The 26,995-nt window shown below is 45.2% G+C and overlaps 2 protein-coding genes across 6 annotated transcripts in view; both read left to right on the forward strand.

Moving 5' to 3' along the window:
- The first annotated feature begins 1,885 nt into the window (after positions 1-1,885).
- On the forward strand, positions 1,886-3,976 carry LOC112427778 (cytochrome c oxidase subunit NDUFA4). Its single transcript, XM_071068874.1, has one exon. The coding sequence runs from the start codon at positions 2,249-2,251 to the stop codon at positions 2,495-2,497; it is 249 nt and encodes an 82-aa protein (XP_070924975.1). The 5' UTR covers positions 1,886-2,248; the 3' UTR covers positions 2,498-3,976.
- A 710-nt stretch (positions 3,977-4,686) lies between these two features.
- LOC105468344 (N-myristoyltransferase 2) overlaps positions 4,687-26,995 on the forward strand; it is a 64,339-nt gene continuing 42,030 nt past the window's right edge. For 3 of the 5 annotated variants that reach the window (XM_071070448.1, XM_071070445.1, XM_071070446.1), the window contains exon 1: positions 4,737-4,892. In XM_071070448.1, the coding sequence (XP_070926549.1) occupies positions 4,865-4,892 (28 nt within the window). In that variant the 5' untranslated portion in view covers positions 4,737-4,864. Of the gene's footprint in view, positions 4,893-26,995 lie in introns of all 5 variants that reach the window. The other 2 variants (XM_071070447.1, XM_071070449.1) reach the window with 2 other exon arrangements.

Consider the following 26,995-nt stretch of genomic DNA (forward strand, 5'->3'; position numbering starts at 1 on the left):
GATGATGGCAAACATATAAAACCTCGGCAGGGGAGACAACGCGGGAGCTGTGTCTTTAGTGATGGCAGGGAGTAAGGAAAGGGCATTCAAGGGCCTGGTGCCTCCAGAGACAAGGAAGGGAGACCAGGGCATATGGAGGGCCTGGAGAGGCTTAGGTCAGAGCTAAGACCAGAGGTACGGTGAGGCTATGGTGTGGAAGGCCTTGAACACCAACCTAGGGGGATTTGACTTGATGTAGAAGGCAACTGGGAGTCACGTCGTTTCTAAGTCAGGGAATGAACGTGCTCCGATTGCTATGGAAGAATTTTCCAAGCAGCGCTATTGAAAAGAGCGGTAGAGCTTGGATGCAGGGAGACACAGCATCTGGAGGCTGCTGCAGCCCTTGGCATGTATACAGCTGGCACTCACCTCTGCCCCTCCTTTGTTTCCTCCTACCTTTCCTGATTTTCCTCTATCTCCTTCCTCTTCTTTACCTACTGCCCTCACTTTCTTCACCAGTTACTTTCTTCTCCATCCTTTCTTCCAGAAAGGGACAGAAGCTCTAATCGTGGACAGACTAGAACAGATCCTTTTGCCTCCTTTAGTATTTCTACTTCGAGTAAAAATGTCCAGTGAGAGTGTACTTCCGGAATATATTATCCTTATCAATCAAAGAACTAATGAACTTTGGCAATAAACTATCTGGTGATGTACTTGTGGGGAAAGCCTGAACACATTTAAGGAGTTTGGCGAGCAGTGCAGTTTCAAGGTGATCCTATTTATAGAATGGAGGCACCTTGCAGCTCCTAAATGAACACATACTTCCAATCTGCTGTGGCATCATTCCGGTTCCTCTAGAATTTTCCTTGGCATCACCCGCAAGCTCCAACTTGTCCTATGGGGACAAGACACAGACTCACCAACTGTGAAATTCTGAAAGGCAGCTGATCTGCAATACTCACTGTGGCACCAACCTGCTGGTTTGAACAAGTATGAAAACCTTTTAGCAGAATACCAAGCAACAGGAAGTGAAAATTACCCTCACAGTGACCACGAGAGAAGCTTCTCCAATGCACAGTTGCAAAAGGTGCAGGGTAGTTATAGGGTTCCTCAAAAATTAAAAAGAAATGCAGTCACTTAAAAAATAAAATAAAATCCAGCCAAACACGACTCTAAAGCAAACTAGCTAGCAAGAATAGCCAGTGTATCCCAAAAGCAAGGGGCTTTGCTTTTGTGAACCCGGAATAGAAAGTACAAACTAATGGTTTGGCCTGAGTCTTTTTCAGACATACCCAGGTATACAGATAGTGATCGTGATAGTAATAAAATGAGGGTCTTTAAGGATTTCTTTCCTTTTTTTTTTTTTTGAGACAGTCTTTCTCTGTCACCCAGGCTGGAGTGCAGTAGTGCGATCTCGGCTCACTGTAAGCTCCGCCTCCTGGGTTCACGCCATTCTCCTGCCTCAGCCTCCCGAGCAGCTGGGACTACAGGTGGCCACCACCACTCCCGGCTAATTTTTTGTATCTTTGGTGGAGACAGGTTTTCACCATGTTAGCCAGGATGGTCTCGATCTCCTGACCTTGTGATCCACCTGCCTCAGCCTCCCAAAGTGCTGGGATTACAGGCATGAGCCACTGTGCCCGGCCTAAGGATTTCTTTTGGTCTTTGTTTTTCTGTATGTTGATTAGTTATTACTGCATAATAAAACACTCTAGGCTGGGCACAGTGGCTCACACCTATAATCCCAGCACTTTGGGAGGCCGAGGAGGGTGGATCACTTGAGGTCAGGAGTTCAAGACCAGGCTGGCCAATACAGCGAAACCCCGTCTCTACTAAAAATACAAAAATTAGCCAGCGTGGTGGTGGGCACCTGTAATCCCAGCTACTCGGGGGGCTGAGGCAGGAGAATCTCTTGAACCTGGGAAGCAGAGGTTGCAGTGAGCCAAGATCGTGCCATGGCACTCCAGCCTGGGCAACAAGAGTGAAACTCTGTCTCAAACAAAAACAAAACAAACAAACAAAAAACGTGGTTAGAATAGTACATTTTATGTTGTATGTATTTTACCAAAATTAAAAAAGAAGTCAAAATAGTTTAAATAAAACAAGAACAATTATATGACTATAGTCTTACATCTGTATTAGGAATGGGCCAAGCAGAATACAAAATTCCCAAAGGCCTTTTAAAATACACTGGTGAGATACTACTTAGCCCAGGGCCTGGTGGCTAGGCTGGTTCTCTCCTTTCCAATTAGAGGTCTCTGCCGCTAACATGCTCCACCAGATCATCGGTCAGGCTAAGAAGCATCCAAGCTTGATCCCCCTCTTAGTATTTATTGGAGCTGGAGGTACTGGAGCAGGACTGTATCTCTTGCATCTGGCATTGTTCAATCCGGATGTTAGTTGGGACAGAAAGAATCACCCAGATCCCTGGAACAAACTGGGTCCCGATGATCAATACAAGTTCTACTCAATGAATGTGGATCACAGCAAACTGAAGAACGAAGGTCCAGACTTCTAAATGAAATGTTTCACTACAAAGCTGCTTTAGACCGAAGGTCTTCCAGAATTCATCCGCACAATTTTCCACTTCACTAGGAAATATTTCTCCTCTAAATGAATGAAATCATGTTGATGTAACCTATTGGAGATTACACTGATTAATAAATAACTGAAACTTGAAAAAATAATACACTGGAAGTCATTCTGCAGTGATCCCATCCACCAAATAAACTTCAGATATAAGACTCTGGAAGATGCCACTTGGTTCCAGTTCTCCAAACTCTGGAATTAAGCCAGGGAAAGAAGTAAAAATGTTTAGAAACATAGTGTTTCTATACAGGACGGTAGGATTTAGGAAGGCCCAGGGTCATCTGTAAACTTTTCCCTCCTTCCAAAGATTAATGCTGTAAAACATTTGTATTAAATAATACTTCAATCCAGTACTGTACCGACGTCTGGACCAACTTCTTTCTGTTCTGGGGAACAGATGTTCCCTGTTTATCATTGTCTTCTAGTGTTTCACTGGTTTTTGATGCCCTCATTTTATTTCTCCAGGATTATTTGTTTTCTTATTCTTTTTTAGAGCAGTTCTTAGTCAAAACTTCTTGAAAATTCAAATAAATATGTTTGCTGAGTTTCCTTTGCCTTAAGTGTTAAAAACTCTTTTAGAGAACCCTTCTGGCAGGTTACAGTGGCTGATCTGATTGATAAGCTTGCTCCTGGCCAGTTTCGTGTTGGTTACCCGACCCAGCTACGGGTTCTCCAACAACCCATGTTCGTAGAGGTGAGCTGCAGGAACCTCACTCATCTGTATTTGCTTTTATCCTAAAGTTTCACAGAGGTGACATATGACATTTTGCCTCACAAAGAGTTGCAATTGTTAAAGGCAATATTGTATTTCCTTTGGTGTTTTGGCCACATTTGCCCTTCTTACAGAATTTTAGTTGTGTCAACGCCAAACAGCTGATGGACTTTGAAATCGCTCTGCAATTTTCATCTTTTGATACTTCTAGCTCATTGCGTTTTAAAAACTTAGTCTCCCTTGGGGAAAAAAGCCATAGAATGCTCCTAGTATCTTCTGCAAATAAAGGACCCACACCAAAAAATTCAGGCTCTTTAAAGTCTCATATTCCTCACTGAGCGGGTTCTGACGACTCTCTTTGCAAAACCACCGCACAGACTTCTGGTGGCCTGGCAGCACCTTTGAACAAGATCATCTCAGCAAAGCAAAGGACAGGGCTGCTCTGTACAGAATGCAATAGCAAATAAGAAAGGCTGAACTTCATCGGCCTTCTATTTGGCAATACTACAGAGTGCCTCCCTTCCCTGTTCTGAGAGAGACAGAGGACGATTTCAGCACAGAAGGCCGTGCGCGTTCGCTTGGAAATCTAGGTCACAACCTTGACTTTGGGAAAACCAGGGTGGCCTACCTGAAACTGTCCAATCCCCCGGCATCGTGGACACGTCCCCATGTCCCTCAAGATGTCTGTTCTGGTCTGAGCCGTCCGTAGTGTCCAGGAAAAGCACGGGTAGCTCAAGAATTTCTCTGTCAAGAGTTTTAGTGCTGCAAGCCTGGTTGGGACAGGGCGGTGGGAGGGTTTGAAATACTGTTTTGACTTTGAATTTGATTTTATAATGTATTAGATGGATAGATGCGAAATGGATTGTTAACATGTATGTGGAGGGGCGGGAAGAGCTTCTGGAAAGCCTCAGCCCTGAGTGCCTACTCCTGAGTGGGAAAGTCCCCTGCACGGGTTGGGAGCGCTCCCTAAGTCGTCCGGAAGTAAAATCGCATGGCCTGTGTTCCAAAAATGCCGCCACTCAGGATGTCAAGTCTGCAGGTTTTCAGCCTTGAGAGCCCAGCCCCAGGTAGAGGCACCGCGCAGGCCTGGATATACAGGACTCGCCCTGCGCAGGGCTGGCCACGGTGGGCAGGGTTGGAGCTGGCGGGGCGGGGCCAGCTGGGAGGGGCGGGGCGGGGTTAGAGGGCGGGATTGAGGCCGGCCGGGCGGGGAGAGGCGGGGCTGGAGGGGAGGGGCCTCAGAGGTGGGCGGGGTTAGAGAGCTGGATTGAAGCCGGCAGGACGGGGAGAGGCGGGGCTTGAGGGGAGGGACGAAGAGGTGGGCGGGGTTCAAGAGCGGGATTGAAGCCCGTGGGGCAGGGCGGGGCCGGCGGGGCGGGGCGCAGCGCCAGGGCTACGACTCCAAGCAGTACGGCGGGCGGCACTAGAGGGAGCTGCGGCCGCGCCCGCCCCGCCGCGCGGGCCCGGCCCCGAGCGCCGCCTCCCCAGCCAGCGCCGCCGCGATGGCGGAGGACAGCGAGTCTGCGGCCAGCCAGCAGAGCCTGGAACTGGACGACCAGGACACGTGCGGGATAGACGGAGACAATGAGGAGGAGATGGAGCACGCCAAAGGGTAGGGGCGGCGTGCGGGCGCACCGGGAGCTACAGGGCGGGGACCGCGCGCGCCAGGGTCTCTCGCTCGGGGGCTGGCTCCCAGGAATGGGGGCTCTTCGGCCGCTCCGCCCCGCGATGGCTTCTCCGCGGCGCGGAGCCCGTGGTGAGGTCCGGGGCTCGCGGGAGAGGACAGTGCGCGGGGAGGCGAGGCCCGGGGTGGGCGGGGAGGCTGGGGCCCGGGCGGGGACCGGCGACGCTACTGTCACCTGCCGTGCGCCCCCGGCCGGCCTCGCCCATCCCCGCCGGCGGCCTGGCCCAGGAGGCGCGTGTTGCCCTCGCCCGCGGGTGGCTCCGGTGGGCTCCGAGGGAGAGGCGCGACGCCCTGCCCTTTGTGGCGGCCGTAGCCTGGGGTAGGAGGTCGCCTTCTTCTGCCCCCTGCCATCCTTGTTAAGTCCCTTCAGACCCCCTCTCCACGGCCGCCACCCAAAAAGAATGGGCAAAGACGTGGGTGGAGCGGCATGGAGGTGCCCCTGGTGGTGTCGGGGCTGCGGGCGGCGAACTGCGCAAAGTTCTGGCGCGGAGGGGGTCCCGGGCCCGGCCCCTGCTGGGGATACTGGGCTTTGCACCGCCTCGCGTGTCCCTACAGCTTTTCAGAGCAGGGCCGATCCCCTGAGCCGGGCTCTCGCTGACCTGGCCGCATCCCGTTTGCAAAGCTAGTATTTGATCTCCAAAACTCGATGCACCAAGCATTTTCACACTTGATCGGGTTTCTTAATCCTTTGCCCTTGCCCCCTAACCCTACAGACTTGATTTGCTCTTCTGTTGGAGAAAAGGATTGCTTCAGGTGAAGGCCGGTGTTGATGCTCTCTTTTTAGAGGCAGTGGGTCATTTTACATAAAAACTGGTGTCCTTTTAAAGTGCTGTTTGCATTACCCTTTTACCCTATTGGATTCAAACTATGCGCTGGCACAGAGCGGTTCTTGCTACACCCTTAGAAGTGAGATTTTTCGAACCATGGTGAGTGATGGAGAAGTGGGTCAGCTTAAAAAACATGATAGGGAGGCCTGAGTCACAGATGGTTTACTCAGTTCGTAGAGAGATTCTTGAAATGATTGATCATTGAAAGTGTAAATCATTTGCATTCTACTTGTTTATTTTAAGATTTATTAAAGAAAGGGACTTTTTACTGACCTCTAATTCATTATAAAATATTAACAAGAAATCAAGGAAAAGAAAAGCCGACTATATGCATCTCCCATTTGCAGGTTGTTTTTATTTTTGCCGTGAATACTTCAGTGGCGGCTGCAAGTATCGAATGTTCCAGTCTAGAATTTTTTTTTTTTTAAAAGAGGAAAGGAAATTGCGCAGAAATCTGAACCTGAACTCTGTTTATGCAGGGATAGAAACGTACTTGTAATAGATAGCTAAATACAAATATGTTTTTGAAATGGTAGTTCTAGTGCCAGAAATGGGCCCAGGTGCAGATGCAAGCTGACGGATTAACTTAAGTACCTGTATTGTCTTTTGGAGAGACCCTGGATTTTTATCTTCTCTGCTGTAATTCCTGTTTATTGTTCCTCCTTTGATTGATATTCTGGGTTGGGGGCTTGATTAGGACTTCTTTGCCTACACTGTTGAGAATGTCCCTGGTACAAAGAATTCCTCATCTGTGTGCCCATTGATCTGAGCCTGTCCCCTGACACCTTTCAAGCAGCTAAAGTTCCCAGAGTAGCACCCAGAGGCATCTCTGCTGCCTTCAGAAGTTTTCAGTTTTGTATATCAGCACATTCATTATATGTTAGAAAGTTTATCAAAATTTAGAGATGCCGCGTGTACTGAAATGTTTAAACCAAGAGCAGATACCATGTTAATAGCTTCTAGTGGGAAAAGATTAACATAATAGATGTATTGTACTCTATTTAAATGTAAGGAGATTAGGAAAACTCCAAATGACTGCTCTCCTTGGATTGCCTGTTTGGATTTGAATTTAGACAATGTGTGCCAAATTTGGGGGAGTAAATGTGTTTTATTTGGCTCATGTACTGACGATATCGCAGTAGAAACCTAGGTTTTCTTTAAGTAGCTCAAGTTTGTAAATGTTAAAATTTCAAAGACTCTTTTTCTATCCTTGGCCTCTTCATTCCCATCAGTTTAAATAAATAACAAATAATGAGCCTTTGGATGAATCAGTAAGAACATGTTTCACCTTTTAAAGGCAGTTTGTCAATTTGAGGCCACCAGGCAGCGGCCAGTGCAGAGCGGTAATTTACTGAATATACTCTTGTGGCCTGAAAGAATTCATTTACCCCACCACTCAGTATAATGTATTTACTAGTCGTTTTAGACATACTAAATTGAAACTAGAGCCTCAAATGAAAGGAAAATACCCAATTAGAGTCTTGTTGTGCTCCAGAATGTAAGTATGTAAATATATAAAACTGCATATGCTTTTATTTTATTTTCATGGAATTTTCTTCATGGACTAAAAAGGGTATTTCGTTTTATAAATAATGCTAAGAGTCCATGAATGAAATATCAGATGTTTTATGTTTAATTAAAAGCAATGGTGTAACTGTTATAAAATACTTGTCTCACTGTCTTTATATCTTGTTTTTCGTGGAAAATGTACTCTTTTTTTTTTTTTTTTTTTTGACGGAGTCTTGCTCTGTCACCCAGACTGGAGTGGTGCAATCTCGGCTCACTACAACCTCCGCCTCCTAGATTCAAGCAATTCTCCTGTCTCAGCCTCCTGAGTAGCTGGGATTACAGGCGCGTGCCACCACGCCCAGCTAATTTTTGTATTTTTAGTAGAGATGCGGTTTCACTATGTTGGTCAGGCTGGTCTGGAACTCCTGACCTCAGGTGATCTGCCTGCCTCAGCCTCCCGAAGTGCTGGGATTACAGGTGTGAGCCAGTGTAAAGAGTTAAATGTACTCTTTAACTTTTTGGTCCACCCAAGCATGAAAGTGGCAAACCACGATAACAATTTCATGAATTACAAAGAACATGGGGGAAGGAGGGATTGTCAGTTTTAATGAGACTATATTCAGACAAGTATAATTTTATTATTTTCAAACACTATGCGGCAATTAGAATCAGGCTAATAGCGAATTGCCTAAAGAGATCTTTATAAACTTGCTTTAACACATGATTTGCAATTAGAATTAGGGAGTGGGTCTTTATACAGAGCTTGAAGGAGCCTGGAAAGACTTTCTACATAGATAAAAATTAACCTCAGTCCAGCTATATGAATTATTAGAAATAGTCCTGATTACTGAAAATTTCTGTTCTGCTATGGGTGGCAGTGGTACGAAAGAGGTGACGTGGAGGATTTTTTTTTTTTTTTGAGATGGAGTTTTGCTCTTGTCGCCCAGGCTGGAGTGCAATGGTGCAGTCTTGGTGCACTGCAATCTCCGCCTCCTGGGTTCAAGCAATTCTCCTGCCTCAGCCTCCCGAGTAGCTGGGATTAGAGGCATGCATCACCATACCCAGCTAATTTTGTGTTTTTAGTAGAGACGGGGTTTTACCATGTTGGTCAGGCTGTTCTCAAACTCCTGACCTCAGGTGATCCCCCAGCCTTGGCCTCCCAAAGTGCTGAGATTACAGGCGTGCGCTACCACACCCGGCTAATTTTGTATTTTTAGTAGAGATGGGTTTTTACCATGTTGGTCAGGCTGGTCTTGAACTCCTGACTTCAGGTGATGCCCCTGCCTTGGCCTCCCAAAGTGCTGGGATTACAGGCCATGGCACCCGGCCTGGAGGATGAATTTCCTGGGAGCTTTCACGGTTGGATCTGAGGTTAAGATGCTCAAGGATCTTTAATACTTCCCTCATTTTGCTGTGTTCTTGCCTTCTGTTACTTTCTTCTGAAGGGCTTTGGGGACATTGAGGACAGGGCAAATTGTTGAAGAATCGTTTGGAACCCACTGTCTTCTTCTCGCTGTCCTTTTGGTGTCGGGCTTCTCTGTTTATGAAATACATTTGGTATTAATCATGATCTCTTACTGAGCTAATATTATTGTCCATTGTTGGAGATGGAGTCAAATAAAATTCATGTTGAACTTTGGTAACAAAACCAAATCTCTCCCCTTGCTTTACCAACATTGACTTACGGAGTGCATATACGTCCTGGAAAAATAGATGTTTCTCATAGCTTTCCATTAAGAGAGCTTTTCCCTCAATATTCACTGGAAGCAGCTACTAAGAAGATTTATATAGGAACCAAAATAAACATAGATTATAAGTATGTCTTTGTTGGCAGATACATGACTAAATTAGTCCCTGGGGTAGACATGAAATAGTTTTAGTATTTAAGGGTTAATATGTTTTTAAGAGTTCTTTTTCTTAGAAAGATTGAAGACCTGGTATTGGACAAAGATGAAAACTTTGGAATTCTTTTAACAAAGAACATAACCTATCTTCTACCATCCCCAATTTAGGGGGGTTAAAAAAAAAAGGAAGTTCTTCTTTGGGTACTATGTTGTTGTATCCGACTTTATCTGTCTATTGTTGAAATTGAGTTGGGAACTTCCCCTTTGTCAGCTGTGTGCTATCAGCGGGAAAACGCAGAAACATATTATGACTTGCAATAGGTTTTTCTTATGGAAAATTTAGGGATAACTCAAAGCTGCCCTTTCTGAAATTTGATCTGTTGTCAACTGTATAAATCTAAATGGAAAAATGGATTAACAACGGTCTCCGCCTGAGGGACTTCCTCAAATCAAGAACTGCGGTTTGAAATGGTCAAGTATCTGCTAAGACTTGCATCTGAATGGGTGATGTCACCCTTTGGCCCAGAACAAACTTTTTCCAGGGTTGTCTAAATATAGGACACATACTTTGCCATCTTTGTTTATTAGCACAAATGTACGCTATACATCTATACTAGTTAAAATCACTTTATTTTAACAGAACCAAGTACTACTCCAAGTTCAAGAAATTGATTGTTGTTTCATTTGAAAACATGTTAATGACTTTTTAAAAATATGCTTATTCAAAAATCAAACGATAGGGCCAGGTATGGTGGCTCATGCCTGTCATCCCAGTTCTTTGGGAAGCAAAGGCGGAGGATCGCTTGAGGCCAAGAGTTCCAGATCAACCTGGGCAACATAGCAAGACCCTATCTCTACAAACTAAAAAATGAGCTAGACATGGTGGTGCATGTGTATAGTTCCAGCTACATGAGAGGCTGAGATGGGAGAATTGCTTCAGCCCAAAGAGCTGTGATCGCACTACTGTATTCCAGCCTGGGCAACAGGATGAGACTCTGTCTAAAAATATACATATATATATATCTTACATGTATATATTTATATATATCACATATATAGATATCAAATATATAAATATATAAATATCAAATATATAGAGGTATGTAAATATCAAATAGAGATATATAATATCAAATGCATAGAAATATATAAATCAAATATATATATAAATCAAATATATATATCAAACAATAAGGTATATAACGTAGAGTGAAAGTCCCTGGTCACCTTATTTCCCAGAGATGTCACCACTGACAGTTTAATTAACTCAGTTTTTAATATGTGTGTGTGTTTAGCATGACTGGGATCTTACCATACCTGGTGCATTTGTTACCGTGTATCTTTTACTGTTACTGTTGTCTGCTGGCACTTTCTGGGGTGATAGTAATCCAGTTGGGCAGTCATCAACACATGGAGGACTTGCATGTGACAAGTGTGACTGAGGAGCTGAGTGTTTTTATTTTACTTGAATTAATTTAAATTTAAATAGCTCCATGTGACTAGTGGCTATCATATTGGACAGCTCAGATCATATTCAGTCTTTGAATTTTGTTTGTAAGCTTTCTTGGTACTCAAAAATTTCTGTATTTTATTTCCTGTCTTTGGCAGACTATGTCTAGTTTTCATTCTTTTTTTCTTCTGTAGATTATCTGATGCTTTTTTTTTTTTGAGACAAGGTCTCACTCTGTCGCCTGGGCTGGAGTGCAGTGGCACAATCTCAGCTCACTACAGCCTTGACCTTCTGGACTCAAGTGATCCTCCCACCTTAGCCTCTCAAGTAGCTAGGACTACAGGCACATGCCACCACACCTGGCTAATTTTTGTATTTTTGTAGAGACAGGGTCTCACTGTGTTGTCTAGGCTGGTCTTGAACTCCTGAGCTCAAGCAATTCACCCACCTCGGTCTCCCAAAGTGCTGGGACTTACAGGTGTGAGCCACCGTGACTGGCGATCTGTACATTTTGAGCAAGCATGTTTTCATCCATATTTTTTTTATCCATATCAAAGAATTAACCACTATTTAAAATATTCTCCCATCTCACAAGAAAAAACGGGTAGGATATTTTGACTTCTTTTCATTTCCTGTGTTTTACTGAAATAACCTGGAATTGTAATTATTTTATTTTTGCCCTTGTGTCACTAGAGACTTTTTTCTTAACTATTACATGATGTTTCACATCCCTGTTAACAAAAACGTTTTAGACTTTCCTGACAGCTCTACTGTTTTTATGGGTTTCATTGTTCCTTATAAAACACATCCTCCCGGCCAGGCGTGGTGGCTCATGCCTGTAATCCCAGCACTTTGGGAGGCCGAGGTGGGCAGATCACCTGAGGTCAGGAGTTCGAGACCAGCCTGGACAACATGGTGAAACGCCATCAATACTAAAAATACAGAAAAAAAAGTTAGCCAGGTGTGGTGGCGGGCGCATGTAATCCCAGCTACTCAGGAGGCTGAGGCAGGCAGGAGAATGGCTTGAACCCGGGAGGTGGAGGTTGCAGTGAGTCGAGAGCGCACCATTGCACTCCAGCCTGGGCGACAGAGCAAGACTCTGTCTAGAAAAAATAAAAGTAAAAAATAAAACACATCCTCTCTTTTTTTTCTTTAAGAGCATTCTCATATGATTTTTTTTCTTAGAGTGTGTGGATGATATATTTTGAGTTCTTGCATGTCTCAAAATGCCATTCTTTTCCCCTCCCACATAATGCATAGCCTGGGTGTGCATGTGACTCTATGATAACAATCATTTTCCTTGAAACTCCATAAACGTTGGTTTAATATCTTCCACCATTTACTGGTACAGATGTTGTTTTCTTGTTTTGTTTTTGATTTTTGAGGCAGAGTCTTGCTCTGTCACCCAGGCCAGGCTGGTCTCGAACTCCTGACCTCGACCTCAGGTGATCCAACCCCCTCGGTTCCCCAAAGTGCTGGGACTACAGGTGTGAGCCACTGTGCCTGACCAGATGCTGTTTTCTCTTCTTCTCTTTCTTTTCTAGGTAACCTTATTCTTTTTGTCTGTTTTAACTTGTTTTCAGTCTAGAAGCTTCTGCCTTTTTTTCCCCTGTTCTATGACCAAAGGGTTTCCATGTCCTTTGACATGCTGGGATCGCCTTTCCTTTTTTTTTTTTTTTTTTTTTAAATTTTATTTTTATTTTTTTTGAGATGGAGTCTCACTCTGTTGCCCAGGCCGGAGTGCAGTGTCATGATCTTGGCTCACTGCAACCTCCACCTCCCGCGTTCAAGCAATTCTCCTGCCTCAGCCTCCCGAGTAGCCAGGATTACAGGCATGCACTACCACGCCCAGCTAATTTTTGTATTTTTAGTAGAGATGGGGTTTCACCATGTTGGCCGGGCTGGTCTTGAACTCCTGACCTCAGGTGATCTCCCCACCCCAGCCTCCCAAAGTGCTGGGATTACAGGCGTGAGCCACCACGCCTGGCACCTTTCCTTTAGTACCTAAACAAAATGGCCCGAGCTGATACATGTTCATGGGGGTTTCTTGGGGTCTTAAGTTTTCATGGTCCTCAAGCACACCCACACTGCAGCCAGTTTACCCCATCACTGGGCTCCTTGTGTCTGGGTGTCCTTAGTGTGCTCTTTTTGTTCAACGTTTGACCTTGGGTGGAACATGGTTATCTTCAGTTCTGTGTCTCTCACCACCCTCCTCGCAGGAATCACTAAAATCCAGCTATTGTGTACAGCATTTGCTGAAGCATTTTTGGCTCATGGGGAGGGAGGGAGGTCTGATTATAGAGTAGCGCAGGAAACAACTTTGAATTCAGTGTCAGACATCGTTGTTCACCAACAGGAATGTTACTGCCCACGCATTTCTGTGGACCATGGCTTCCTCTGCTTCTGAGAGTGTCTCCTGATCTTTCTTCTCCTCTTCTCTAAATTCAAGGTCAGCCCAAATATCCTTTCTTTCATGAAGCCTTCCGCAGTCACTATGACCGAAGGCGTTGACCCCTGCCAGAGGCCCTCTACCTCTTAGTGAGTGTATCTGTCCCATGACATCTTTCCCAGTTGCTATCACTTTATCTCCCCAGCCCTCCACTCGGGCAGACCCTCGTTCTCCTGAGCCAAGCTGTGGCTCCAAGAGGTGAGTGCCTTGTCCGCAATCACAAATGGGGAACGTGGGTCTTTGCGTCTGTTGCTTAGTGTGTGTGTAGCATCTACCAGCCAGCTGGAGTAAAAGATTTTATTTCGCTGGGTGCAGTGGCTCACGCCTGTAATTCCCGCACTTTGGGAGGCCAGGGCGGGTGAATCACCTGAGTTCAGAAGTTCTAGAACAGCCTGGGCTACATGGTGGAACCCCGTCTCTACTGAAAATACAAAAATTAGTCCGGCGTGATGGCGGGTATCTGTAATCCCAGCTACTCGGGAGGCTGAGGCAGAACTGCTTGAACCTGGGAGATGGAGATCACTTTATAAGCACACACTGCAGTGAGCCGAGATTGTACCACTGTACTTCAGTGAGCCTGGGCGACAGAGTGAGACTCTGTCTCAAGAAAACAAACACACAAACAAGCAAGTTTTATTTAAATATACAATAGGTTATCTGAAAATAAAGTATGGCTGGACTTTATTAGAATTAGACATTAGAAAGTCAAGTACCCAAGGTCCGTCTGCCTTTCTAACCTCTCTCCCTCTCTGTCTTCCTCTCTGTCAACTAGACTGCCCCAAGCATCTGTTCCTTAGTTCAGATTCTCCAGAAAGGATCTCACTGGTTTCTGGCCAAGAAAGGGATTATCCAGGCATGATCCAGGCCGCTGTGGTGGAGAATGGAAAGGGAGGAGTAGGAGGGTATTGTGTGGTACAACATGGTCACTGAGGGCCACACCTTTGGTGAGACCTGTGGGCAAAGGAAGTTTTCAGGGAAGAACATAGTGAGCAATGCTGGCATCTTGCTGGGACTGAATTGTATGTCCTTCCCAATCCATATGCTGAAGCCTAAATCCCCAACGTGATGGTGTCTGGAGGTGGCACCTTTGGGTGGTAAATAGCTCACAAGGGTGGAGCCCCCATGAATGGGATCAGTGTGTGCTTATAAAGTGATCAAGAGTCCAGCACATTGTTGCTCTGCCAAGAATGAGGCCCTCACCAAAAAGCTGACCCTGCTGGCACCCTTATCTTGGTGGACTTTGAGCCTCCAAAACTGCAAGAAATAAATGTCTGTTCTTTAAGTAATCAGTCTACCGTAGTCTGTAATAGCAGCCTGAACTTAGACACACCTCAAAACATGTCTACAGAACCCAGCATGTGTCTGCCTGTCTACTCACAGGTAGACTGTGCGCACGGAGGCAGCACTTTCAGTCTCCAGTCCTTGGGATATGTGGTACCTTTCCCGTGTTTGTAACTTGCTAAAGATTTGCAGAATGGATTCCAATAGCTCTTAATTCCCATTGACAAATGTATTTCAAATTGTCTTTATTTTATATGCATTAATAATAGGTGAAGGCTTTTCTTTTTCTACTTCTCATTGAGAGGACTTTGGCTGTAGAGTTTTTAGTTTTGTTTGGCTCTATAGGACCCCACATTTTTAAATGGTAACTAATTTTTTGAGCTCTTGGTGTATGCTTATGTATTTTTCTTTTTCTTTTTTTTTTTTTTGAGATAGAGTATCAGTCTGTTACCCAGGCTGGAGTGCAGTGGCGTGATCTTGGCTCTCTGCAACCTCTGCCTCCTGGGTTCAGGGGATTCTCCTGCCTCAGCCTCCCAAGTAGCTGGGATTACAGGTGCCTGCCACCATGCCCGGCTAACTTCTGTGTTTTTAGTCGAGATGGGTTTTCGCCATGTTGGCCAGGCTGATCTTGAACTCCTGACCTCAAGTGATCTGCCCTCCTTCAGCCTTCCAAAGTGCTGGGTCTACAAGCGTGAGCCACCATGCCCGGCCTTATATATTTTCCCTGGTTGACTCATTACAATAACAAATGAAGAGACTGAGGCTTATCAGTTTTCATAAGTTATCCAGGCCATAACTCAAATTCAAACTTAGCTTTTTAGTCTATCTGACTGTAAATCTGTTGCTTTTCACTAAACTACAGTCTCATGGACTCTCGGTAAGAGTAATTTGATAATATCTCAAGGTCTTTTTCTCTACAAGTCATAGATTGATTACCAACCTGAACACCTTTGGAGCCAAAATTCACCAGCATAATGGGTCAGTGAATTAATTTTTTAAAAATCATACATTTCTTTGCTTAAAGACTATTGCAAATCAATAATTAGGAACTCTATTCTCTCTAGTCCCTTAAAGGACTCCTTTTATTTTATAGCATCAGTGTAATTCGTAACAAGTTTTTTTCTTTTTTTGCTTCTTTCATGGCTTAATCATCTCTTTTCTGACTGCCTTACCGGTAGCCTCGTACATATCAGCACCCCTTTCTCTGGAGCCTCTGCCCCCAGCATCACCATCATTCCGAGTTCCATGAAGCCAAGTTCCTGTGAGAAGTGACATGGCCTATGGAATCTCCTGGGTGAAAGTGCTGCCGGGAGGTACCCACTTCAGCCCACCTGTACCCCAGTGCTGCAGCCTATGCCCAATCTGCCCTTGATGGTGGCTTTTTGTGGGTGCTTTGAGTAAGGTAGTGGCCTGTCATGCTTTCCCAGCCTTAGGAGAAAATCTGGTTGGACTCAAGGGCTGAATTGGGATGTCACCTTTACAGTTTCTGTTTTGTTTAGTGCGCTTCTGTTCTGGCTTAAACTCACATGCCCCGGGGAAATCGGGACTTCTTTATTCCCGTGGCTGTGTTTCCTCGGTGTTCCAGCTCATGCAGTGCCTTCCCAGAGAAGGATGGGGATTCAGTTAATATAAGAAATTCCCACAGGTTTTTCCTTTACTGTTTCTTTTTTTGGGAGGGCAGGGGGATACGATACTTGCTCTTCACTACTTTGGGGGTACTTATTAACATTTTAAGAAAACTAAAAAAAGAACCAGCGAAAGCAGAGTGCTTGTTTCAGTTTCCAAATGAAGTTTTTAAAAAGTTCTTGACGCGAAACCACATTTTAAATGTAGAACATTAGAATGAATCACTAAGCAAAAACGCCATGCCTTGGTATATTCGTATATACATTTTCCTGTTTATAAATATTTACAAAAATGCAAATATAGCAGTATATTAGTCCTGTATTAATCAGTTCTCATGCTGCTATAAGGATGTGCGTTAGACTGGGTAATTTTTAAAGGAAAGAGGTTTAATCGACTCAACAGTTCCGCATGGCTGGAGAGGCCTCAGGAAACTTACACTCATGGCAGAAGGGGAAGCAAATGCATCCTTCTTCACAGGGTGGCAGGAGAGAGAATGAGAGTGAGGCGGGTGAAAGCCCTTTATAAAAGAGAACTCACTGTCACGAGTACAGCATGAGGGTAACCCCCCCCATGAGTCAGTTACTTCCCGCCGGGTCCTTCCCATAACACGTGGGGATTATGGGAACTACAATTCAATGTCGAGACCAGCTTGGTTGGGGAGACCCTAACCCAGCGGCGCTAGAGGAATTAAAGACACACACACAGAAATATAGAGGTGTGAAGTGGGGAATCAGGGGTCTCACAGCCTTCAGAGCTGAGAGCCCCAAACAGAGATTTACCCACATATTTATTAACAGCAAACCAGTTACTGGCATTGTTTCTATAGATATTAAATTAATTAAAAGTATCCCCTAAGGGAAACGAAGGATGGACTGAAATAATTGCAGCAGAAACACACCCTTAAGACACAGATCGCTCATGCTTTTTGTTTGTGGCTTAAGAATGCCTTTAAGCGGTTTTCCACCCTGGGCAGGGCAGGTGTTCTTTGCCCTCATTCCCGTAAACCCACAACCTTCCAGCTTGGGTTAGGGCCGTTAAGAACATGTTATAGTGCTGTAGAGATTTTGTTTATGGCCAGTTTTGGGGCCAGTTTATGGCCAGATTTTGGGGGCTTGCTCCCAACAATTCAGTGTGAGATTTGGGTGGGGATACACCCAAACCACATCACCCCCTTATCTGTGATTTTGCTTTCTGCAGTTGCAGTTACCCTTCGTCCGTTTGAAAATATTTAATGGAAAATTCCAGAAGCAATGCCTGAGTTTTCAATTTCATGTCCTTCCGAGTAGCGTGATGAAATCTGGGACCATCACACCCTGTCCCACCCTGGATGCGACTCCTCCCTGTGCCAGCGTCCCCACCTGCAGCTCACTTAGTAGCCGTCTCTGTGATGAGATTCACTGTCTTGGAATCACAGTGCTTGTTGTCAAGTCACCCTTACTTTACTTCCTCATGGCCCTGAAGCATAAGAGGAGTGGCACTGGCAATTTGGATACACCATAGAGAAGCCATAAAGTGCTTTCTTAAGGGAAAAGGTGAACGTTCTCAATAAGAAAAGAAGATCATATACTGTGGTTGTAAGAAGGAATCCTTGGGGCCAGGTGCAGTGGCTCATGCCTATAATCCCACCGATTTGGGAGGCCAAGGTGGGAGAATCACTTGAACCTGGGAGTTCGAGATCAGCCTGGGTAATATAGCAAGATCCTGCCTCTACAGAAAAAAAAAAAAAAAAAATTAGCTAGGCATAGTGGCATATACCTGTATTCCTAGCTACTCAGGAGGCTGAGGCGGGAAGATCTCTTGAGCCCAGAAGTTCAAGGCTGCAGTGAGCTGTGATTGCATCACTGCACTTCAGCCTGGGTGACAGAGTGAGACCCAGTCTCTTAAAAAAAAAAAAAAAAAAAGGCTTTGCAGATGCCACTGCCGCCCAGAGCCCTGTACTATCAGCCATGGTCAACCCCACCATGTTCTTCAACATGGTCGTCAACAGCGAGCCCTTGGGGCGTGTCTCCTTCAAGCTGTTTGCAGACAAGGTTCCAAAGACAGAAAACTGTCGTGCTCTGAGCACTGGAGAGAAAGGATTTGGTTATAAGGGTTCCTGCTTTCACAGAATTAATCTAGGGCTTATGTGTCAGGGTGGTGACTTAACACGCCATAATGGCAGTGGTGGCAAGTTCGTCTACAGGGATAAATTTGATGACGAGAACTTCATCCTGAAGCATACAGGTCCTGGCATCTTGTCCATGGCAAATGCTCGACCCAACACAAACGGTTCCCAGTTTTTCATCTGCGCTGCCAAGACCGAGCGGTTGGATGGCAAGCATGTGGTCTCTGGCAAGGTGAAAGAAGGCATGAAGATTGTGGAGGCCATGGAGCGCTTTGGGTCCAGGAATGGCAAGAGCAGCAAGAAGATCGCCACTGCGGACTGTGGACAACTCGAATAAGTTTGACGTGTGTTTTACCTTCACCACCAGACCATTCCTTCTGTAGCTCCGGAGAGCACCCTCCACCCCATTTGCTCGCAGTATCCTAGAATCTTTGTGCTCTCACTGCAGTTCCCTTTGGATCCCATGTTTTCCTTGTTCCCTTCCATGCCTAGCTGGATTGCAGAGTTAAGTTTATGACAATGAAATAAAAACTGAATAACAAAAAATAATAATAATCTACCCATAAAATTGTGAAAAAGGAAAAATACCTTTGTGCCTAGGCTATGCAGGATAGGAGTGGGGACTAGCCGTGGTTTTAGGCATCGCTTGGGAGACTTGGAACACCTTCTTGAGGATAAGGGGTGCCTACTGTATATTGTTTGTATTGATCTGTTGTCATTTGAAAGGTTATTTGGGCTGGGCGCGGTGGCTCAAGCCTGTAATCCCAGCACTTTGGGAGGCCGAGACGGGTGGATCACGAGGTCAGGAGATCCAGACCATCCTGGCTAACACAGTGAAACCCCGTCTCTACTAAAAAATACAAAAAAATAGCCAGGCGAGGTGGCGGGCGCCTGTAGTCCCAGCTACTTGGGAGGCTGAGGCAGGAGAATGGCGTAAACCCAGGAGGCGGAGCTTGCAGTGAGCTGAGATCTGGCCACTGCACTCCAGCCTGGGCGACAGAGCGAGACTCCGTCTCAAAAACAAAAACAAAAACAAAAACCAAAAAACAAAGAAAGGTCATTTGAATGTCTTTCCGGGTCACCGCACAGCCTGCACCTGAGTCAGGTCAATTGGCTGGCCATCCCGTCACGTGATTCTATACAGGGTACCATTATTTATTCAGTTCCCTATTGCTGGAGCTTCATGGCCAAGGCTGCCAGTGGGCCCCTTCTTCCACAGTGACACTGTTTGCTCTGGGCACCTGGAGGGCCCCACTCATCCCTCCTGCTGGCTGGGATGTGCGTACCAGTGGTAGGAAGTTATTCCAGAGCACCTGCACCAAGCCAGCATCCTGGGGCAGTGGAGACAGGATGGAGGGACTTAGCCCTGCTGTAATCTTAGGGCACAACTTCCCCACTGAGGGATGCAGAGACCTTTTAATGAAAGTTAAATGTGCTTGTGTTGTGAGCGGCTATTATTTTGGGACTAGAGCCCACACAGCTCAGCCTGTATACTAACTAATAAAACATCTGCGTGTAGGCCGGGTGTGGTGGCTCACGCCTGTAACCCCAGCACTTTGGGAGGCTGAGGGGGGTGGATCACGAGAGCAAGAGATCGAGACCATCCTGGCTCACATGGTGAAACCCCGTCTCTACTAAAAATACAAAAAACAATTAGGCGGGCCTGGTGGTGGGTGCCTGTAGTCCCAGCTACTCGGGAGGGTGAGGCAGGAGAATGGCGTGAACCCGGGAGGCGGAGCTTGCAGTGAGCCAAGATCACCCACTGCACTCCAGCCTGGGCGACAGAGCGAGATTCTTGTCTCAAAAAAAAAAAACAAATAAAACAAAACATCTGTGTGTAACTTTGGCCTTAGAGACGTTTTCGTGTTTTCATTATGTAATGTTTTGAGTAAGTAGTATGATCTATTCAAAGGTCAGCTATGTGGTAGAGAATTCAAAAGGCATCAAGGAGAGGCAGCGAAGTTAAGTCTCATTCTCCCTGCAGTGAACTTCTCCCGATAGGCAGCTCCTGTTGCAGGCTCTTGGCGCGTCCTTCCAGTGCTGGCAAGGATGGGGGCATGTGCACACATGTGTCTCCGCAGGCCTTCAACACAAATGGCAGCATGCCTCTTAATTTTTCACTTAACAGCCTATCTCGGAGGTCATTATATATCAAAATACATAGATAACCTCCTTTTAGTTTTATTGTATGTTTTTAGAGTTTGCGGGGGTGGATGTCTCACTGTGTTACCCAGGCCGGTCTTGAACTCCTGACTTCAAGTGATCCTCTGGAGTTGCTGGGATTATAGGCGTGAGCCACCATGTTCAGCTCCAACCTCCTTTTTAAAAAGGCTGTATATGGATCCTTTCCACTCAGAGACTCCTCTCTCCATATAGAGAGAGAGCTGTTTCTCTTTCTCTTCTTTTTTTTTTTTTTTTTTTTTTTTTGAGACGGAGTCTCACGCTGTTGCCCAGGCTGGAGTGCAGTGGCGCGATCTCGGCTCACTGCAAGCTCCGCCTCCTGGGTTCACGCCATTCTCCTGCCTCAGCCTCCTGAGTAGCTAGGACTACAGGCGCCCGCCACCGCGCCCGGCTAATTTTTTGTATTTTTAGTAGAGACGGGGTTTCACTGTGGTCTCGATCTCCTGACCTTGTGATCCGCCCGCCTCGGCCTCCCAAAGTGCTGGGATTACAGGCTTGAGCCACCGCGCCCGGCTCTCTTTCTCTTCTATTAAACCTCCATTCCAAAAAAAGGGTGGGGGGCTACTGTATATTGTAGCATTGAATGGATAGACCATTACCTCTTTAATCTGTCCCCTGTTAGTAGACAGTAAGGTAGTTTTCAGTCTTTTGTGCTAGAACATAGGGCTGAAGTTAATATCCTTGAACATGTATCACCTCTCCAGACTGTTTCCTAAAAAATATTTAAAAATCTTTCTCAGTTAAGTTTTAGGAAGGCAGTGTGGTGTGTTGAGATGAGTATTAAACCAGGAACCAAAAAGCTTCCTTCACTAACCCTCACTTGGACTTCGGAAGTCAGTTAACCCCTCTGGGGATGAGTGTCTTCATTGGTAAATGAAACAGACTGCTTAAAGGGAGCCATTTGTCTTTAAAACTCATGATTTGACAAGTACATACTTTGTCCTGGGCCTGACCCCATCCTCAGGGATAACAGAAGGCTGGGGAAGGTTCTGAGAGGGAATAGCTCTGAAAAAACCACAGACTTTATGCATTAGGGACCCATCAGACCCCAGGGTTCTTCTTGAGTTGACTTTTTGCTGTCACTTCCTAAGGATAAGGGGGAAAGATACATTTTGGCAAAGGAGAGACCCCAGTCCTGCTTGTCCCAGGTTTAAGCCATCCCTTCTAGACACTGCCACTTGCTTCTTGTCTTGTAGACAACTTCTCAGAGCTCTGTGGTCTTTCTCTGTTTTTTAAAAATTTCTGTTTCTTTCCTCTACCATCCCAGAGCGGACCATGACCTCTGGCTCCGTTTTGGATCTGGGAGGTGCATTTCCTTTTGTGTTTGAGGACTCCAGGTTCACCTTTGTGATTCCTGGTGAAAAGCGCCATTTGTACAGCCTCACCAACTTGTCTTTGACCTTTGACTTTGCTCATAGAAACTGTTTTCTCTGTCTCTCATCTCTGGCCTTTGCCCTTGAACACATACCACACGCTCATATACCAGCCTCGGACCAAGCTATCTCACTTCTGTGTGTATTACAACCTTTTTTTTTTTTTTTTTGAGACAGAGTTTTACTCTATCGCTCAGGCTGGAGTGCAGTGGCACGATCTCAGCTCACTGCAACTTCTGTCTCCCAGGTTCAAGCAGTTCTCCTGCCTCAGCCTCCCGAGTAGCTGGGATTACAGGTGCGTGCCACCACACCCAGCTAATTTTTTATGTTTTCGGTAGAGACGGGGTTTCACCATGTTGGCCAGGCTGTTCTCTAACTCCTGACCTTAGGTGATCCTCCCGCCGCGGCCTCCCAAAGTGTTGGGATTACAGGCGTGAGCCACCACATCCGGCCAACATTTTTTTTTCTTTTTAAAACCATCTACAACTTGATGCTTGTGAGCCACCAGCTCCCTTGAGGCTCATAAGCCACGGATCTATCCCTGTTTGTCTGTCAAATGGCTGAACAATTTGAATTTCATCTTCAATTGTATATAATGATCTTAAAGATATGTAAATAACAAAATTTTAAAGCACTTAAAATATTTCTTCCTGTATTCTGATCTTGCACTGTCTACAAAGACAGGTCTTACTTCACAAACTAAACTTCATGCTAGATGCATTTCTGGCCAATGAGTGTTGTATGAAAGTTTATTATAGTTTAACATTGTCTCTTATCAGAATTGGGCTTTTATGTGATGTAGACACCAAAATTGTTTGATAATAATGAAATAATTATGAAAGGAGGAGGCTGACTGGGCACTGTGGCTCACACCTATAATCCTAGCACTTTGGGGGGCCAAGCTGGGCAGGTCACCTGAGGTCAGGAGTTCAACACCAGCCTGACCAACATGGAGAAACCCCATCTCTACTAAAAATACAAAATTAGCCAGTATGATGGTGCATGCCTGTAATCCCAGCTACTCGGGAGGCCGAGGCAGGAGATTTACTTGAACCCAGGAGGCGGAGATTGCAGTGAGCCAAGATGGCGCCATTGCACTCCAGAATGGGCAGCAAGAGTGAAACTCTGTCTCAAAAAACAAAACAAAACAAACAAACAAAAACAGAAAGGAGGAAGCTAATGAGATAGAATATACATTCCCACATTTCCAATACAAATACGGTACAGGTTTAGAAGAATCAAAAACTTGAAACAGCCCAATGTGTAAGAAGAGGGATGAGTTAGTAAACTAGACCAGAAGCTAGCAAAGAGGGACTAGTTAACAAACTGGACTAGAAGCTAGCAAAGGGGATCATCAAGATTCCTCTTTTCCAGCCACGCTTGTATTGATTCCAGGGCTTATTTTTCAGCCATTGTCTAGAGCTAGGCATCCTCTGCTGCTAACACCCGTGTAAAGATTTAAATTATTGGCTACTCTCACAGTCACCTTCATCCAAAGCTGTAGCCTCAATAGCTGCAGCCACCTGCCTGCTTGATGGATCTTTGTTGATGATCTCTGTCCCTCACTGGCCATACACTTCTGGGGCAGCTCTGAGCTCTTGAGCCTTCTAGGGCTTGTCCATGACTTACTGCTTTGCGCAGAGACGATGGTGCTTTGTACATACTCCTTACACCAATCGCAAGAGGAGAAGGGACGCACTAAGTATGGGTTGAAGCTACCAAACCCGTGATGGAGCTGAAATCCTACTTTAGATGAGGCCGTAGTGCAGCCAGATGATGACAGCTGGAAGGTTGGCTTCCTGCTCTGGACTCTGCATTACACTTGGGAAAAAAAGAGTGAAGAAACTCATACTGGAATTACACAAATGAGCCACTGACAAAAACAAACTCATTTGTGTGACTTCTTCAAATCCTGAACTGCAGGTGAAAGCCATTATTGAATTTGATGGTCACATGATCAACTTAGGTAAGAGGGCTGCCCCAATCCAGGATGAGGACCAACTTTGGCCAGTACAGCCTGATAACCTGAGTCAACCTTAGCCAACTTCCCCAACTGTGGCTGTGAATTCTCTTCCAGCAGCAGGTAGTGTGATGTACCTTGGGTTACCTTTGTTTTTTATCCACTGTACCAAAACCTCATATTTTTTTCCTAGTAGTGTTATTCCTTCTGGTGAAGTGTTTTGGTATTCCAACCAGAACACCAGGGCATGTGCACACACGTAGCACAAAGATCTATTACAATTCCGTAAAACAGGTGAATAAAAAATGTCCAGAGATCACAATTAGACAGTTTACAAAAGAAGACCTAAAAATTGCCAGTAATCTGAAAAGATGGTCAACCCAAGGACGTACGTAAATGAGAGACAACGTAGGGTAGTAATTATGTGGATTTTGGAGCCAGACTGTCTGGATTCAAATCCTGGTTGTGCCATTATTAGCCATGTGACCTTCAGTAAATTACTTAACTTCTCTCTACTTCAGTTTCCTCATCTATGAAATGGGAATAATAGTAGCATTTACCTCCCAGTGTGACAATTTACGAAGTTGGTATCTGTAGGGTGCTTGGTACCATGCCTGACACATAGTAAGTGTTGCAGCATGTTACCTGCTGTGGTGATGATTATGATGGTGATGGTGATGATGGTGGTGTTGATGATGATGGTGGTAATGGTGGCGATAATGATGATGGTGATGGTGATGGTAGTGATGGCGGCGGTGGTGGTGGTGGTGATGGTGATGATTATGATGGTGATAGTGATGATGGTGGTGGTGATGATGGTGATGGTAGTGATGGCAGCGGTGGTGGTGGTAGTGATGATGGTGATGGTGACCATAATGGAAGTAGTGATGGTGGTGATGATGGTGGCAGTGATGGTGATGATGGTGGCAGTGATGGTGATGATGGTGGCAGTGATGGTGGTGATGGTGGTGGTGGTGGTGGTGATGGTGGTGATGGTGATGATGATGGGTGTAGTGATGGTGGTGGTGATGTGATGTGATGGTGATGATGATGGGGGTAGTGATGGTGGCGATGATGATGTGATGGTGTTGATGGTGGCAGTAATGGTGATGGTGATGGTAGTGGCGATGGTGCTGATGGTGACAGTGATGATAATGGTGATGATGGTAGAAATTATAAGATGGTGGTGATGATGGTGATGGTGATGATGATGGGGGTAGTGATGGTGGTGATGATGATGTGATGGTGTTGATGGTGGCAGTAATGGTGATGGCCATGGTAGTGGCGATGGTGCTGATGGTGATCGTGATGATAATGGTGATGGCAGAAATGGTAAGATGGTGGTGATGATGGTGATGGCAGTGGTGGTGGTGATAGTGATGGTGCTGATGATGGTGGTGATGGTGATGTGATGATGATGATAGTGATGGTGATGATGGTGGCAGTGATGGTGGTGATGGCAATGGTAGTGGCGATGGTGGTGATGATGGTGATGATGATAATGGTGATGATGGTAGTAATGATATGATGATGGTGATGATTGGGGTAATGGCAGTGGTGGTGGTGGCAGTGGTGGTGATGATGGTGATGGTGACGATGGTGGTAATGATGATGTGATGTTGTGGGATGGTGGTGATGGCAATGGTAGTGGCGATGGTGGTGATGATGACAATGGCAATGATGGCAGTAATGATATGGTGATGATGGTGGTAATGGCAGTGGTGGTGGTGGTGGTGTTGATAGTGATGGTGATGATGGTGGTGATGATGATGTGATTGTAGTGATGGTGATGATGGTGGCAGTGATGGTGATGATGGCAATGGTAGTGGCAATGGTGGTGGTGATAACGGTGTTAGTTATGATGTTAGTAATGATATGGTGATGGTGATGATGGTGGTAATGGCAGTGGTGGCGGTGGTGGTGGTGGTGATGATAGTGGTGGTGATGTTGGTGGTGATGATGATGTGATTGTAGTGATGGTGGCAGTGATGGTGATGATGGCAATGGTAGTGGTGATGGTGGTGATGATAATGGTGATGATGTTAGTAATGATATGGTGATGGTGATGATGGTGGTGGTGGTGGTGGCAGCGGTGTTGGTGGCAGCGGCAATGCCAGACTGCTCTACAAAGTGGTTGTTTCAGTTTACATTTTACCAACAGCATGTGAGTGTTCCCTTTCCTCACATTCTTCTGATATTCTTAGACTCTAAAATGTTTGCCAAATCAATGGGTGAAATTGAGCATGTTTTCGTAAGCTTATTGGTTGTTAAGGCTGCCTCTTTTGTGGAGTGCTTATTCATATTGTCAGCCCATTCTTCTGTCAGTCTTTTGTCTTTTTCTTAATGATTTTTTTATTGATTTGTCATTCATCTAGCAAATAGTTATTGAGGATCTTTTATATGTCAGACACTGTTTTCGGTGCTAGGAATACAATGGAAAACACTGTTTTCTGGATCTTACATTCTAGTTAGAGAGAAACACTACAGTTCCAGCTAGCAATAAATTATATTTAAAAATTAAAGCAGTACAATCATAATAATAGCTGGCTTCTACCAAATGATTTCTGTGTGCCAGTTACTATACTAAATTCTTAGATGTATGAATTCGTTTTATCCTCACATTTTTTCTAATACTATTTATTTCAGACAGGGTCTCATTCTGTTGCCCAGTCTGACTGTAGTGGCACGATCACGGCTCACTGCAGCCTCAAACTCCTGGGCTCAAGTGATCCTCCCACCTCAGCTTTCCAAGTAGCTGGGACCAGAGGCACACACCACCATGCCCAGCTAATTTTTTATTTTTTGTAAAGACTAGGTCTTGCTGTGTTGCTCAGGCTGGTCTTGAACTCCTGGACTCAAGCAGTCCTACTGCCTTGTCCTCCGAAATGCTGGGATTACAGACATTAGCCACCACACCTGGCCTAATACTGGTTTTTGAAAACATCATTCTTTTACAGCTACAGAAACTGGAGCACAGAGAGGTTAAGTAATAAACTGAAAGTCACACAGCTGGGAACTTGTGGAGTCAGGATTCAAACCCAAGTAGCCAAACTCTACCTAATGCCTGCAATCCTGGCCAGAATATAATGTTGTCTTCCTGTACCATCCTAGAGATAAAATGTGAAGGAGAAAAGACCTTTGTATATATTCTGGCTGGTAATACTTTCTCATTTGTGTTATAAATGTCTAACCTTATTCTGTAACATAAATTTTTTTTAATAATCACTTTACCATGAAATGTTTAACTTTGGTGTAGTCAAAAGTTATTATCTCTTATGGTTTGTACTTTTGAGTCCTTGTTTGAGTAATTATTTCCTTCACTGACATTATGAAGTTGTCGTTTAATTCTTTCACTTTTTCATTTGACAGATGTTTACTTGAGCCTCTACTATATGCCAGACACTGTTCTAGGCACTAGAAAGATGTG

Source organism: Macaca nemestrina, chromosome 9 (genome assembly GCF_043159975.1).
Source record: "Macaca nemestrina isolate mMacNem1 chromosome 9, mMacNem.hap1, whole genome shotgun sequence".
NCBI lineage: Eukaryota > Metazoa > Chordata > Mammalia > Primates > Cercopithecidae > Macaca > Macaca nemestrina.

Coding starts and splice junctions, on each gene's coding strand:
- LOC112427778 (XM_071068874.1), top strand. CDS start 2,249: ATGCTCCACCAGATCATCGGTCAGGCTAAGAAGCATCCAAGCTTGATC.